The sequence below is a fragment of the Salvelinus sp. IW2-2015 genome, unplaced genomic scaffold (assembly GCF_002910315.2).
Source record: "Salvelinus sp. IW2-2015 unplaced genomic scaffold, ASM291031v2 Un_scaffold16331, whole genome shotgun sequence".
In the NCBI taxonomy this organism is placed as follows: Eukaryota; Metazoa; Chordata; class Actinopteri; order Salmoniformes; family Salmonidae; genus Salvelinus; species Salvelinus sp. IW2-2015.
Genome location: NW_019957538.1, coordinates 611233 through 628558, shown reverse-complemented (window position 1 = coordinate 628558; position 17326 = coordinate 611233). Strand labels below are relative to the sequence as shown.

General features: G+C 42.9%; 1 protein-coding gene across 1 annotated transcript in view; it reads right to left on the bottom strand.

Annotated features, from left to right (window-relative positions):
- Positions 1-17326, bottom strand: part of LOC112080482 (USP6 N-terminal-like protein) — a 46220-nt gene that overhangs the window by 10859 nt on the left and 18035 nt on the right. Inside the window, exon 8 of the mRNA XM_024146263.2 lies at positions 13850-13959. Coding sequence (XP_024002031.1) covers positions 13850-13959 — 110 coding nt within the window. The remainder of the gene's footprint in view (positions 1-13849; positions 13960-17326) is intronic.

Genomic DNA, 17326 nt, shown 5'->3' with positions numbered 1-17326 from the left:
ACCATAGCTGCAAATTATACTGCTAACTTCTCTGTCTCTGAACGACTGACCCTCCATAATTCTCCTACTGCTGCAGTACTATCCTAACAGGCATTAGCCAGAGTCTTTAGTTCATGTCCTGTTATGCGTATATAACAGAATTATCACTAGTTTATGGCGAGTTCTAGCCACAGAAGGATGTGAGCTCTTGCTTTGTGGTGAGTCTCTTTCTGCCCGTGTTCTCTCGTACACTACAGTAATTGAAATCCAAAAGCATTGTCACTATATGATCGTTGAACTATTAATCAGGCCCAACTATCTCTCTAGCTTCCTCTGATTTTTTATAGGTCACGTTTCATATTAACTGCTCTCTGTGGGACTATTCTAAATCTCAGCTGCGCACACCAACGAAGACTGCTTCCAAGGTCGCTCTACACGGAGACCACAGCCACGCGAATTCAGTACAACCATTCTCTAGGTACCAACTGCTATACCGCCTCGTGAAATCACACTGGTAAGGAAAAAACTTAGTTCTTTTGGAGATCTTCATCGATTCAAGTTTTATTAACACCCTCATGAGTCTTTTTCATTCTAAAACACTAGGAGCGATCTGAGGGACTACTATGCGCCCAGGGCACCCCTACTGTAGCTCCAGGTGAGAGACACGAACCACGTTCCATCGTCTTGGTTTGTATTTGGTTGTTACATTGTAATTTGATGGAAAGACAGCCTCTGGGTGTTCTGGCCTCACTCGATACTGGATCAATACATGACGTATTCTTTTGACACAGATACAGAAATAACGATAAGCATTTACACTGAGTGTTCGCACCAGTTGAGTGCTTATCTCATGCGCAATTTATCCTTTGCACAGATAAGGACATCTCTGTGCTTTTCAAACGCTGATTTGCCACCCGCATTGTCAAACTATGACACTCAAACTCAAACCCGCCACGGAAGACGCTATATCCAGTACGCATATCAAAGATCACACACTCACGCAGGACTACCAACAACACGACAGCTCACGTGCATAACACCTAGTACGCGCAACTAACTACATCAGTACGAAAGTAACACAATCTAATTACAGCTACTACTTTAGACGTAGATGGGCTACAAATCATGGTTTGTAGATGAAGATATATGTCGAGGGTTACATCTTAAGCAGTGTACGCTCTCTCGCTGCTCAGAGTATAGTACATTCCAATACTCTAGGATAGTAATAATGTCACAGTGGCGATTTCTTACATCGTAGCTGGATACGTTACTCTGACATGATCGTCTCTTCCTTCCTTTCCTCGCTCTCCTACCCGTCTATACCGCGATATCTTCCTTTATCTCCCTCCTCCGGGTCTTTCGCCTCAAACTGCATCATGTCGCTTTTTCCATCGCTCTCGTCTTTACTTCCGCTGTCCATGATCCCAGCACCACTTCTACTATTGCGTGCTTTTCCTTCCTCACACACTCACTTCCCATCCCAACCTCTCTCCCCACCTGAAGACGATAGACATCTCCCTGCCGCTTCAGATTTCATGTAGTTGTTTAACTAACAACGGGTGTTTAATAATCTATTAGTTCAAACTGTGGACCAATCTACAAGCACCAAAAATGTGCTGATCTCTCGCCCCCAGCTGCGGTGTAAGACACTATATCTCATTGGAATTGTATGTCTCTAGGTTGTGAAGACTGAGATATACTGCGTGATCTAGGTAGTCTTGTATTATCATACATATTATAGGCACCATAGACCATTGAATCTTGCACACTTATTTTTTCTCTCAGAACTGCACTGATGTACATATGGTAAATCACTGTATTGTAGTGTTGTCCTCTCTCATCGCACACAAACTATCATTACATTGTCCCATCACATCAAACTCATAGGCACACACACCCGTTGGACCAAACCGTGAGCGACAATACGACACAGCCACTCTTACTTCATACTCACCTTAGTCTCACAAGGCTAACATCTTTGGGAACTGGGATTGCTTGGCACAAATTCACGCTCACGATAGAGCTAGCATAATGTTTTAGTAGTAATAGTGGAGAGTTATTTAACAGGACAGTATAGAGAATGGAATAGGTTTATAAAGATTGTGGTGAACTGAGATAGTTAACATATTCGTGCTCAGAGAAGCCATGCCCCACTGTTTACTTTTCTCATCCAACATACTTGAATACTGTATACTCCCAGAATTAGCCCAACATGCAATTCTGCAATTTGCTCTTCATTTTTCTACTCTCTCTCTCGGGCGTCCTTCAAATCTTTCCTTTCTCTTTCCTCCAACAGACCTATCCACCTTACATCCATGTGCAGCGGCAGGCAATCATATGTGTTCTCACAAAGATGACGAGAGCATTTCGTACCCACTCTACAGCCTCCATGCTCCCTTCTCTGGCTCTCATACATAGTGTACAGCGCGAGTTTATGACTCTCTTGCTAGATTTGTTTGAGAGAGTTTCTAATTATCATTGAGCACCGAGATGAGATGGATTTTTTAACTGGGGCTTCACGCAGCATTTTACAACTGAATTCTGTATATTGGGAACCGACGAGTGGTGTTCTTAAGCGTTCACCTTCTGCGATAAGTGCCATTCGTTCATAGTCTGCCTAAGATTTTAAAAACTGTAATTTTGCTCTAGTGCTCAATTTTTCCTCCATGTATAATGCCGCCAGCATTTTGCGTACCGTGACCCAAAGTCTCCAAAGAACTAACTAGCTCGAAGACAGACTAGTTTATAGTGGTTCGAGCTTGTTTTCTTCAATGCGCGTCTGGGCAATAGAGCTGATGTAGAAAGACAAGAAATTAATCCGTTAAATAGCATCATGGTACTTGAAATCATATAAATTATAGCAGTTAGGGAGAACAAAAGGAAGATCCCAAAGGGTTAACCCCTCATCCCCCCTTTAAAACACTTACTTTTCCTCCTCCAGCCCGTGCAGCCCCATTTAGTGTTCATCAGAAAACATAATAATTCGCACAATAGGGAGAAACACCTTATCTGCTGGTGGCGCATCCGTAGGTCATTCCATGCGGCGTCCCTCAATACGGACAGCTTCTGTTCTCCCTGTCCCCCTCTACACGCAGAGGGACAGCAGAGAGGGGAGAAGAGGGATGCGAGGGAACGAACGGAGGAAGGACAAGGAAGGGGAAAGGAGGAGAGATTGAATCGCCGCGGACGGAATGAGATAAAAGAAGATGACGCGAAAAGTCGTAGAGCGGTAGAAGGTATGAAAAAGAGGAGTGTAAAAGTAGGATATTGTGAATAGAAACGTTATGGGGGGACACACGAGAGATGATAGTGTCTTTGACCCTCAGTTTCTCTCTCATCATAAACCGCTAGTGTATAATATGCCAAACTCGCTATTTTGTCCAGAAGTGTAAAAACTATACAATTGCAACTACTCTGTTCCTCAAGCATTATGGTACCCTCTAGATCTTTAAAAAAGGAAGCAGTACGTTAAGATATAGCGCTGTCAATCGGGATGCCCCATAATTAGAATAACACGTAATAAGTGTAGGGTTGATGTGTATGTATTGGAATGAAAGAGGTGGTAGACTTTCTTGGTGCACGTGTGTGGTATAGAAATGTGCATACGCTGGTGGGTCTGGGTGGCCCTTGTGTTATGAAGGACCACCCAATGTCAATGTGGTTTGTTGTTTTACTTTCTTTTCTCTACATTCTCGTTGGTTGCATAGAGCAACCTTGAGAAACACACACGTTGGCGCAACGAGGCACATAACTGGTATCTCATGAGGTGCTAGAGTAGATGCAATTGCAAAATCAAGCAGTACGGTAGATATCTGTGAGTAATACTGCTGGTCTAAATGAGGATAAGAAACAAACGTATGTGAAGAGGGAATGAGAGAGCCGAGATATGGAAGGGAAAGAGAGACAAGAAGAGATAGGTTGAAGCGGGGAATTAAGGGAGGAGGCATTTTGATAGAAAAGAAAGGAGACAAACGAGAGATGTAGATCGGAGAATCCCGCCACGAACTGAATGTACGCGGTGAAAAGAGAGAGGGAGTGTGTGTCAAGGTTCCTCGATTTGGGGTATTACTTAACCAATAACACGCATTATAATACAAAATAGTAAATCTAGTATGCACTTACTATCTTAAAGAAGCACACTTGATACAATCAATCTATTTAGAATAGCACTCTCAGATTGTTTTCCTTTCAAGTTTTGGGGGAATTTGAGATCGTTTAGAGGGTGGGATGGATGGATATCCTCATTGTTGATCTCGTGGGGTTGTGCCGAGTGTTGCTCGCTCATGCTCTTGGGGACGTAAAGCCCCCGGGCTGTGTGCTGAGTTTGTTGGGGGTAAGATGAATGTCTCACATAAAGGTGAAATAATAGCATGGTATTGAATAGACCTGTGTGAAAGGGCACGGCTGGAGAAGCAAAAGGGATGAAGGGACCGGATAAAATGTCCGTGGTAAAAAGAACGCGATGATAAATAGAAAATGCCTTGACATGTTTCTATTTGTAAGTTAACGTAGATGTTATAACTCACTTTGCTATGTTGTAAAATCCGCACAGCGTTGATATATATGACTTGTCGCTAGTACAATTTGAGATAATTGTTTGAGGCGCCCTTGTCACGAAAAACTCCTATATATGACAGCAAGAATAAGGATGGGGGAGAGAGGCTATTGTTCAGACTCTTAGTCCAAGTAACTGTAAATTTTAGAAAATGTAATGTTTAAAATAATAAATAATAAGTGATCAACTAACATAGTATAGAAATTTTCCCATCTCTGGTTCTTAGAATTTGGGGAGTGGTTTAATAGCGATGAGAGAATTCCTTATCAGAGTATCTGTGTGACTCGTCGCGGATTCGGGAAGTGCTGAGTTTTTGGACGCACAACCAGAGACTGCAATCAGGGGAAATACACAAGAATACTGCAAGAAAATTCACGTGTTTTATGGGAAAGGCGATGTGGGCGAGGGAAAAGTATCTTGTTATTTAATTGGGTCCAAGCGGATTACTACGAAACCGTGGCTCCATGGTCTAACATACATATACTTAGATTGGTTGGAAGTACCCCACCCACAGTACGCACTCTGTGAGAACTCCGGGACCCAGAAGTCGTTGTGGCTAGCACACTGTCCTTTTCTCGGTTTCACTAACAGGAAATGGATACTCTAATCCAAGGCTAGCCATAGAGGCTCACTGAGGACTCTATTATGTACAACCTCACTCTCTGGCAGCTGGATAAATAGCTCCACCTCCGTATTTCAATGAAGTGGGGTTCCCTAATTAATTGATGAGGTTTTTAGATTGAGGGGTTCAACACGCAGATGTACCCACCCAATGTTGAGAAGTACACTAAGCGTGCGACTCTTACATGGTTTGATAAATGATCTCTCAATCGCCTGGTGGTAGGTTTTTTATTCGGGTCTCTGTGGCACATCACTTTAAAGTGGTCAGTGGAGGATGTCTCTCAGTAGCGATTTGCCAGACATGTAGATTTCTTCTAGTGTCTGATACTAGAGAGTAAAGCAGAGTAGTTGTGAACTGTTGGCCCCTGCCAAAAGAAAGATGCGTCTTCCCGTGGCGCCTGAAATCTTCAGAATGGTAAGCACAAAAACTCATTATTTGGTTACAAGTGTCACAGCAATTGTGCGAGAGCCAAGATCATTTCTGTGCTCAAGAATTGAGCCATAGCCGGTGAGGGCAAGAACCTTCAACAACAAACTCCACCGCTGGTCTATTTAAGGGTCAGAGGTTTTGTTTAATGAAGTACAGACACCTGTAAACTAAAGATTGTCACGCAGACAGAGAGACCTGTATCAGACGATTACAAAAGCTAAACTCTATTGTGTGCCCTCGCCCTTGGGGTGTTGGTTGAGTAGATCGTCATCCGTAAGGTGGGAAGGAGAGAAGGGCAGGTTTCAAGTTTTTGTCCCAAGATCCGTTTTGTCAGTAAGAACGCAGATTAGAAAGTAGTGTAGAGTATTTATCTCGCACAAGAGTTATATGTCTTTTTGATATTCCCAGGACCAACACTTTTACTAGCGGTCCAGACACATAGCCATTTATCACATAATACTCTGGTTACAGACAACACACATATGTATTTAGTGTAAATATTGGTCTATTCAGTTGAATTTTATGTTGTATATCCGACTTCGCTGTGAGGATTGATCTCTAAAATTGTATAATGGACTCAGAGAAAATTTCACCTCCTTCACCAAGCTAGGTTGTAAGGAGCTGAGAATAATGGCGCAGACAGACGCACTATGTAATGATACAGGTGGAGATCTTTAAAATAAAAGCTTTAACGTCCGGAATATAGTAAGAATCGGCAGGGGAGGGGGAGGGGGGGGAGTTCTCCCAGTTCTTTCGTTTGTGTTTTCAGAACAAACAGAACAGCCTTGGAGTAGACACCCGGTATCATTGCCCGATCTCTAAGTTTGGTTTCATTGTAAGTTCCCCAACGAGGTGCAACTTTTCCACTGTTTTGCTGCCCGGCGTGATGCATAAACGAGAAATTCTAGCTCAATATGATAGTTTAGGTGGCTTGCCATCAGAAATTTCTCGAGATCACCCTTCTATAAATCTTTGACCAGATTGCTTGCAGTTGTTAATGCTCAAATTTTTTTTTCCGCTTTGAAGCCATCTCATGGTATCCACAAAGGACATTTGATACTGAATAATGTGTTGGGTATGATTATATATAATATATGATACTTCAACTCGTTGGTGAAAAAAGATAGATGTTGATGTGAGGGAGTGAGTGTGATGGGGTAAGTTCTTCCTCTCCTTACCACTGTTTGTGGATATGTGAGCAACCGGTAAAGGCTGGTGTCCAATCTGATCTGCTTCACACATGTTTAGTGCAAGGTTAGTCTCCCTAAAGTACTAGTTCTTGGCTTTGTTTCGATCGCTGAAAAAGAATAAGTCTCAGAATAATGATTTGCTCATGAACCTAAAAGAATATAATCAGAACTATGTCAGACTTCTAATTAACTACAATCTCCAATTTATTGGCTTAGCGTTAGATATCTATATTTTTTATCGACGAGAAGACTGTGGATAATTAATTACACAATTGAAACGATTGTTGGTTAATCTATTATTTTTCTACATTAAGCTAGTGTTAATCATATTAGCCTTGTTGATCTTTAGTTTGGGTTTTGCCGGGTTCTTCTTCCTACCTCTACAAGACAGTTGGGCAAGAATGCAGCATACCGCCATAGGTATCCTCTCTGAGTGCAACTATGTGTAGTTCTTTATCACCTGATTGTTGTTATGCCATAGATCTCGTGACAATTACATTGATGTCATATTGTATTATTCTTGTTATTTCTGCGCAGTGCACGATGAAACGAAGCAAAAGATGGGACGTTTATTGTGGAACAAGTAACCGACTTTTTACTGTGCACTCATTTATGTTAAGCATTTGCGTTGTTGACGTGATAGGAGGATGGGCTGCCTGTTCTTATACACTGCATCACACTCCCCATGCTCTGAAGTGAGGTTTCTTCGCTGGGGAATTCCTCGACGTTAGGCGTTTTTCTATCACTTTCGGTGTGTTTGTGAGTTGACCTTGTAGTAGCAAGTCGGCCCGCTCAAAAAATGCTATGTCATAATCACAGATTCTGAAAGAAGAAAACTCTATGGCTGTCCGGCTCTTGGTGCGCATTTCTCTCATGCTGGACTTTCAAGCGTAGTACTTCCACCCTCGTCGGTACCTTAATGCTTCCAAACTATCTAATTACGCACACTCTTGTAGTAATTTTTGGAAGACCGAGAAGTCTAGGAGAATTTGGACGTTTCATTCATAAAAATAATTTGTGTCTTGTCAGGGTTTTAAATGCGGAATGTTGGTCTCAGACTTACAAATATTCGTACTGCCACCCCGTTTTGTTCCTTGTTCTGTTTATTCTTGAGTATTTTCAATTATCAAACTTTTTGTTGACGGGACAAAATACAGAGAGAGATTATGAAAATTGTTGTATTATAATAAATTTTTGACTTGCTAAGCTTCTGTTTGCCATAGAAATGCGGGATTTTGTGGGACGACTAGTTAAATTTGTTTTTGGTTGCTACAGGACTTACTGTTTTGTGTGCTATTTCTATGGTTTGTGGATGAACGTTGTTTTTTTTTCTGAGCACACAAGAGACAATGGATAGATTTGTGACGGGGGTGAATTTACGCCCAAATCTCAACTTTTTTCTCCTAGTGTTACTCTCGTTGTCGGAGCATTTTTAGAGCGAGGGGATCGTGTTAGAGACGCCTCTTTAACTCGTTTTACATTCTACTCTCGGATATGCAAAGATAGGTTGATGACTCTCCTTTGAACTAAGAATAAAAGTATTCGCGAGGTGTGGAAGACCCACTCTAACCCAGGCCCAAATGACACATGCGTTACCTTTTACTGACAGTCAGCACAGTAGAGCACGGTGAACTAATCCTACTAGAAGTAGAAAGTATTATAGATTTTTCACTGTTGATTCAACTCATAATTGACCAGGTCGGTCTTCCCTCAGATGGAATATTATACGCTCGACTTGGAAACCACACTGTCAACCACAGAAACAAATGGCACGCGGTGGTACATGGTCAAATGACCTTTATGCCAGCCCACTCACAACCTAGCCCCGAACTGTGTTTCGATAAATCCATACATGATGGCACAAAGTCGTGCAAAATTGTGAATATAGGTGAACTTAATTTTCACTCAAGATTCCCCTGTGGGGCCCTTTTGCCCTAGTCCAGAAAGAAGTGCGGTGTTTGTTTCCCTTTTTGTCATGCCGCCTCCTTTACCGGGAATATCAATAATAACAATGTGTTTTAACCTAGTTCCGAACGGATTTCGAGAAATTTGTGTCCTCTATTAATGGTTCAATACAAGATTAACACTTGTAACGTGGGCCTTTGTGCCTTTAGGTAGACTTCGCTCGTTTTATCAAATGTGTCCTATTTTTAGTGTGATATATGAAACCCTCCGTTAAATCCATCTTTCTAGATCACGGATCTTCATATCCCAGGTACGATTGTACGAATAGTTGATTTCCCGTAAGGTATAAAAAAAAATCAGCTCTGAAAAGCTTTCTTAATAGACTTTGCCTTGCTATTATGATATAGATAGATTGGCAGCATAAGAAAATATCTTCCGCACTTTTATGTTTTTCTGACCGTGCCGCACGCTAGTGTTCTTCCGACCCTTGTTGGGGTGTTTCCTTGCTTGATAGAATTATAAGCTCATAATAATCATATATTATTTGTCCTAATTGTAGCTAGTGATGATCAGAGAGATATTGTTAAATCGGACCCTTTTACCTCTTCCTGATAGTCTTCAACATGGTCGGTAGATTTTGCTTGTTGGCCTTATTTGTACTACAATGATCATATACACCTACGAACCCGATTGTTATCTTTGGCCCAAAGATTGTTGACAAGCCGCACTGGTCATTAAAATCCTGTACAAAGCTCTCGTACGGATTTGGGGACGCCAGCTCAATTTGTGAGTAAATCAGATCATACAACTTACAACGTTGCCAAAACAATTGACGGAAAGGTGTTGTTAATAGAAAAATAGTGCCCGCTTGAGACTCGAACGAGCACTAGCCCTTTTCAGATGAATTTATTGAACCTCCATTAAATACTTCCCAAAACAAGTCAGTTGGTCGCCACGCTTCGAGCATCAATTACTGGAGCCTCGCGCTCCTACCCTAACTGATACCGAAAAACGAACGTTCAGAAGTTTTGCAGTCTTAAATTAGGCTCTTGGCCTGCTGCCCTACACGAAGTGTACATAGGTCGCCCGCCCCGGTCACCCACAACTGTATCCAAACAGTTGCTTATGTGCCAGTTGGTTTTCGTCAATATATGGTTGAACTGCAGCTGGCAAATAGCAACAGTGAGTCCTGTCAGGAACGCCAACCACCCGGCTTCACAAAGCTTCGTGTACAAGTGAGCATGAGTTGTAGATTAAGGTGAAGTCCACTGGCACCAAACGATGCCCTTCACGCGAAGAGCAATGGGGGACACCAACGGCGCCGGAGTCAGTGTCTTGGGCAAAGAAGATAAAGAAAGGGTACACGGATAAAAGAGCGCGTAACCACAAACACTAAGCTCACCAGGACTCAGATATGGGGTGCGCCATCGGTTCTGCCAGCACGGCTCGAGCTGTTTGGAACGAGCGAGGTTTAGCCCCAAAACTGGCCGTAAAAATCTTAGGCCTGGATAAGCAGACATTTCCCTCAGCAGGCGCCTCTTTGACGCACTCTCTCAGGAAAATGGGTTTCAACCATGGAGAGCTCTGCACAACTGGCCCAGTCCCTGCGAGCCAGACAAATCATCAATGTCAAATAAGAAGCTTAGAATCACGCCCTAAAATGGGGTTTCCCCGCTCCAGTGCTGCCGAAAGTGGGGCGTTTGGGCGCTAGAACAAAACGCCAATGTCCTAGCACACCCTTTCGCCCCAAGCGTGGCTAAGTGTGGACGCTTGCCTTGTGAGGCAGTTGGAAAAAAGCACCGTACATGCTCCTTACCTTGGTGATCGAAAATCAAAGCTCTTTGCGACTACTGGCAGCCAGTGGGAACCTCTGTGCCCAGCTCCGTAGTGATGAACAATAAATAATCCTAGAGCGGTCTTTGCAGCGGCAGTGGCGAGGGACAACCGACCACCTTATATTCCCCAAGAAGAACATGCTATGGGCGCCTCGGTTGGCGGAAGTGGGAGAACTTGCCCTGGTGTGGGGAGTTTCTCATGAATGTTATGTAGCAAAGCGGAGCCGAGAAGGGAGGTTGGAGCCCATGATCCTCTATCACAAGAGTAAGTACTATAAAAAAAGAATAGCGCCCGGCGGGTGACCATGATTATAACTGCGAAACATTAGAGTATAAATAATGTGTTGTGCGCACTCGAGCAGGATTTATGGAATGAGGTATGTTGCTTCGAGCAATACTTTCTGGCGTCACGATTGCTCACGCGGGGTGTCCTGTCTTGCCCCTAACATACATTTATATCCATGTGTGGCCAAAAAACATAGGCTGTTCCCGTGTCCTCTTTTGTGGGTTTGTGGCTGTTTATGTTGTTGGGCACAACGCTTTTTAATATTACCACTGAAAATAAACAGGGATCACTACACAAGATTGGTATTATAGGTGCTTGGAACTGACTTCTTGTATGTTTTTGAGTCCAACATAGGTTCTCTTGGTTTTAGTGACAGAGTACAAACAAAACGAAAAAACAAGAACATGTTTTATTCCACGAAGCATGTTGACTCACCCACATCGCTCATTTGTGGTTTGGTGTCACAATATGGAGGGGGGAAAGACCCTGAAGTCAATATAGTCCGCGAACCGCCGGCCTCTGGGCATGAGCAATTTCAAACGGTAAGGGGGGCAGTAGAGAAGCAGGGGCGGAAGCGGAAGACAACGCGCTGTTGACGGTAAGAAAGACTAACGTAAGCCTACTGTAAGATATAAAGAGCTACCGGGCGCAAGCAGCTAGGAGCCCTATCCGCATAAAAGAATACTATGTATACATATCCACGAAATAACCGGGCACGCCCCATTGCGTAAGGAGCATTCTAATTACAAAGTAGGAAATACCTGTGCTGAAAGATCTGAAAACCTTGGTAGACGCAATTTTCCATGACATGGGCGGAGACAAAATATTTACACACTAAGACTGGAGATGGGGTCGGGCACCCCGAAATAGGACCTCAAAGAAAATACGATGATGGCTAAGTAAGCAGCCGCCTACATTGTGAAATACACGTTGGCATGGGGAGTTAAAATGTTACTTGCGATTAGAATTTAGCGCGGTCCCACTTTTGGAAAAATAAACTTTTTGATTGCGATTATCTCTTCTCATTCTGCAATAAATTGGGCCTGACAGTCAATACAACAGTAGAACAAAAATTTTGATGTCAACGTGTATCTTTCCATGTCCGACTAGTTAACCCTAAAATAAACACAAAACCAAATAATTTTTGAACAAACAAGTCATGCTGTTTTTCCACAATAACTAAGATTCTTTAATAAATCAGCAAAACCAACAACCCACCCGATTTAGTTATGTCAATAACTATTCGTATCAGTTGCAATGGGGTTTTGAGGGTTAGAAACAAAAGTACATCGTGGAACCCTATGGGATTTTAATTAACTGTTTGGCCGTGTAAACAATCTTCACAGTGCAGGGTTGGGTAGGCAACGGTCATGTGGAAATAACCACCCCTTTCTACCGACCACTTCTAAAAAATAACGGTTAACTGTTTGACTCCTCTCTTTTTTCCTTTGGGTGTCTATGAAAAGCAGGAATAGAAACGACCCTCGGAACCTCTAGAACAAACCGGGTTCCACAACGGCTATTGTCGCACGTGGTAAGTTTTGTAGGTATATTGGGCAAGACACCAACTTGCCCTCACTTTATATTTCGGCTCAAAACAACTGTGAGGAATTTTGTGTTCCAAGCTTTCAGCATTTCAAACATTATCTCTCCTTTTTCAGAGAGAAACGGTGTTTCTTGGTTTCGCTGGGAGTGATAACACCGGCATCTCACACTTATTTCTTTTGAGGTTCTGGGATGGTCTGTGCGTCACAAGTGGCCATCATCTTTGCATACCTTCGGGTTGAGTCGCCCAGGACCTCTGGATTGGGGGAGGTCATGGCCAGCTCCACGAAAGGCCCGCAGTCTACATTCAAATTTGGCCCCTGTTTTCTGGTGAGGCCAGGATCTTGACTGGGCCCACTCCAGAAGGCGTATTCTTCTGTTGAAGCCATTCTGTTGTTGATTTACTTCTCTGTTTTGGGTCGTTGTCCTGTTGCATCACTCAACTTCTATTGAGCTTCAATGGCGGACAGATAGCCTTACATTCTCCCGCAAAATGTATTTTTCCGTTGATGATAGCAAGCTGTCCAGGCCCTGAGGCAGCAAAACCACTCCAAACATGATGCTCCTTCACCATACTTAACAGTTGGGATGAGGTTTTGGATGTTGGTGTGCTGTGCCTTTTTTCTCCACAAACTCAACTTTAGTTTCATCTGTCCACAGATATTTTGCCAGTAGCGCTGTAGAACATCCAGATGCTCTTTTACAACTTCAGACGTGCAGCAACGTTTTTTTTTTGACAGCAGTGGCTTCTTCCGTGGTGTCCTCCCATGAACACCATTTCTGTTTAATTTTTTACGTATCGTAGACTCGTCAACAGAGATGTTAGCATGTTCCAGAGATTTCTTTAAGCCTTTAGCTGACACTTGAAGATTCTTCTTAAGCTCATTAAGCATTCTGCACTGTGCTCTTGCAGTCATCTTTGCAGGACGGCCACTCCTAGGGAGATAGCAACAGTGCTGAACTTTCTTCATTTATAGACAATTTGTCTTACGTGGATTGATGATCGTCAAGGCATTTAGAGATACTTTTGTAATCCTTTCCAGCTTTATGCAAGTCACCTATTCTTATCTTGGATCTTCTGAGATCTCTTTTGTTTGAGGCATGGTAACATCAGGCACACATCAGGCAATGCTTCTTGTGAATAGCAAACAAACATTTTGTGAGTGTTTTTTATAGGGCAGGGCAGCTCTAACCAACATCTCCAATCTCGTCTCAATGATTYTACTCCAGGTTAGCAGACTCTAGGGGTTTACACACTTTTTCCAACCTACACTGTGAATGTTTAAATGATGTATTCAATATAGACAAGAAAAATACAATTATTTGTGCGTTAATAGTTTAAGCAGACTGTGTTTGTCTGTTGTTGTGACTTAGATGAAGATCAGATCAGATTTTATGAGCAATTTATGCAGAAATCCAGATAATTCCAAAGGGTTCACATACTTTTTCTTGCCACTGTACATGAACAGCCACCCTTACGGTGGAATACAGCTGCTGACTTACTTGACTCCGAATCGATCCATGAACATGATGTGGTTTCTAAACGTCCTGTTCACGTCCAGATCGATCTGTTTGATTTCCTGGGAGAAGATTCTGGCTTGATCCTTCATCCTCTGAAAATGTCAATTAAAACAATATACACATTTTCTAAATCCCTTGCACACTTCAAACATATTAGAAATAAATGAACAGCAACAGTACACTGTCTTGGTAAAAAAATCTTTCCCCCAATTTTTTCTCTCTCAAAATCATAGATTTTATAGTATACAGGCAATATATTATTATATTAACTTTATATCAAAAGCCATAATCCCCTGTCAGTAAACCTCTGTTATTGTGTGATGTGCGTGTGATCTTTGTATCTCCATGTCAATGCCATTTGCCTGTTTTCATCCTACATACAGTAACATCATCCTCTCTCTTTTTGGAGCCACACCCAACAATCAATCAAAAACAATGTCAAATCAAATCAAGTTTATTTGTCACGTGCACCGAATAGTAGACCTTACAGTGAAATGCTTACTTATAGGCTCTAACCCACAGTGCAGAAAAGGTATTAGGTGGTCAATAGGTAAGTAAAGAAATAAAAACAACAGTAAAAAGACAGTAGCAAAAAAAATAACAGTAGTGAGGCTATATACAGTAGCGAGGCTATATTACAGACACCGATTAGTCGGGCTGATTGAGGTAGTGTGTACATGTAGATATGGTTAAAGTGACTATGCATATATGATCAACAGAGAGTAGCAGTAGCGTAAAAGAGGGGTTGGCGGGTGGTGGGTGGCGGGACACAATGCAGATAGCCCGGCTAGCACTGGTTGGTCGGGCCAATTGAGGTAGTATGTACATGAATGTATAGATAAAGTGACTATGCATATATAATAAACAGAGAGTAGCAGCAGCTACTAAAAGAGGGGTTGGGGGGGGCACACAATGCAAATAGTCCGGGTAGCCATTCGATTACCTGTTCAGGAGTCGTATGGCTTGGGGGTAAAAACTGTTGAGAAGCCATTTTGTCCTAGACTTGGCACTACGGTACCGCTTGCCAGCGGTAGCTAGGAGAAAACAGTCTTGACTGGGGTGGCTGGGGTCTTTGACAATTTTTTAGGGCCTTCCTCTGACACGCCTTGTGGTAGAGGTCCTGGATGGCAGGCAGCTTAGCCCCAGTGATGTACTGGGCCGTTCGCACTACCCTCTGTAGTGCCTTGCGGTCGTGAGGCCGAGCAATTGCCATAACCAGGCAGTGGTGCAACCAGTCAGGATGCTCTCGATGTTGCAGCTGTAGAACCTTTTGACGGATCTGAGGACCCGAATGGCAACATCTTTTCTAGTTTCCTGAGGGTGTAATTAGGCTTTAGATCGTCTGGGCGCCTCTTCATGACTGTCTGAGTGATCGTTTGGACCGGAATTCTAAGTGAGGGGTTGTGTGGTGACTTTGTGGACACCAGGAACTTGAAGCTCTCAACCGTTGCTCCACGGAACACAGCCGCCGTCGATGAGAATGGGGGGCGTTGCTCGCGCCTACCATGACCTTATTCCTGTAGGACACCACAATCATTCTCGCAGTAGTCTTAGGTTACGTTTGAGACGATGAAGGTAGTGTATTCTGACGCACCACCATTGCGGCCAGGTCTCCTCGACCTCCTACTCCTATCGGCTGTCTCCGCTCCATTGTCGTGATCAGGCGCCTACCACTGTTTGTGTCGTCTGCAAAACTTAATGATTGTGTTGCAGAGCCAAGAGTGACGATCACTGGCCATGCGCGTTGAGGTGCAAACCGGCGAGTAGCAGGAGGGGGCTGAGCACGCCCCACTAGGGCCTCCAGTGGTGAGGATCAGCGTGGCAGATGTGGTTGTTACCTTTCCCTCACACCTGGGGAGTGGCCGTCAGGAAAGATCCAGATCCAGTCAGAGAGCGGAGGTTATTAGTCCCAGGATCCTCGCTTAGATGAAAGCTTTGAGTGGTACTATGGTTGATACGCTCGAGCTGGTAGTCAATGAATAGCATGTACTCAACGTGGTGTTCCTCTTTTTGTCCAGGTGGGAAGGGCAGTTGTGGAGAGCAATAGAGATTGCTAATCTGTGGATCTGTTTGGGCGGTATGCAAATTGGAGTGTTTCTGGGTGATAATGGTGTTATGTGTGAGCCATTACCAAAGCCTTTCAAATTAGATTTCATGGCTACGACGTGAGTGCGAGGTCAGTGAGTCATTTAGGCAGGTGCCTTCATGTTCTTTGGGCCACAGGACCTATGATGTCTGCTTGAAAACGATGTTGGTATTACAGACTCAATCAGGGACATGTTGAAAATGTCAGTGAAGACACCTGCCAGTCACTATTATTAATCCTGCTGAATGTAGCAACGGGTGGATGGGAGTGGGGGTAGTTGTGAAAAGTAATGGTCCTATAAACATGAAATGGTCTTGGTGTATAACATTACAATATTTTGTGTTCAGCACGCTGGCTTGAGGCTGCAATATGTGGGGGAAGATTAGCACACTTCTATGTATGTTCATGTACGGTGCCACCAGAAAGTATTCACACCCCTTGACTTTTGTCCACATTTTGCTGTGTTACAGCCTGAAGTTAAATGGATTCCATTTTTATTTTGTGTCACTGATCTACACACAATACCCCAATAACGTCAAAGTGGAATTAAAAGATTTTTATAGATCTTTACACATTTYTAAAAAAGAAAAAGGTGAAATGTCTTGAGTCAATAAGAATTCAACACCTTTGTCAAGCCTAAATAACTKCGGGACTAAAGATTAGCTTAACAGGCTCGATAATAAGTTGCATGGACTAACTCTGTTTGCAATAATGGTGTTTAAAAAAAAATCATGACTACCCCACCTCTGTACCCCACACATACAATTATCTCAGTCGAGCAGRGGATTTCAAACACAGATTCAACCACAATGACCAGGGATGTTTTCCAATGCCTCGCAAAGAAAGGCACCTATTGGTAGATGGGTAAAGCAAAAAGAAGCAGCCATTGAATATCCCTTTGAACATGTTGACATGATTCATTACACTTTGTATGGTGTATCAATACACCCGCTCAGGGATTTCACCATGAGGCCAATAGTGATTTTCAAACAGTTACAGAGTTAAAACGGCTGTGATAGGAGAAGACTGAGGATAGATCAACAACATTGGAGTTACTCCACAATATTAACCTAAATGACAGAGTGAAAAGAAGGAAGCCTGTACAGAATAAAAAATATTCCAAAACATACATCCTGTTTCCAATAAGGCACTAAAGTAATACTGCAAAAAATATGGCAAAGAAATGAACTTTTGTTCCTGAATACAAAGCATTATGTTTGGGGCAATCTAACACAACACATCACTGAGTACCGATCTTCATATTTCCAAGCATGGTGGTGGCTGCATCATGTTATGGGTATGCTTGTCATTGGCAAGGGATTWTTTTGGTTTTGGATAAAAAACAAAAGGAATAGAGCTAAGCACAGGCAAAG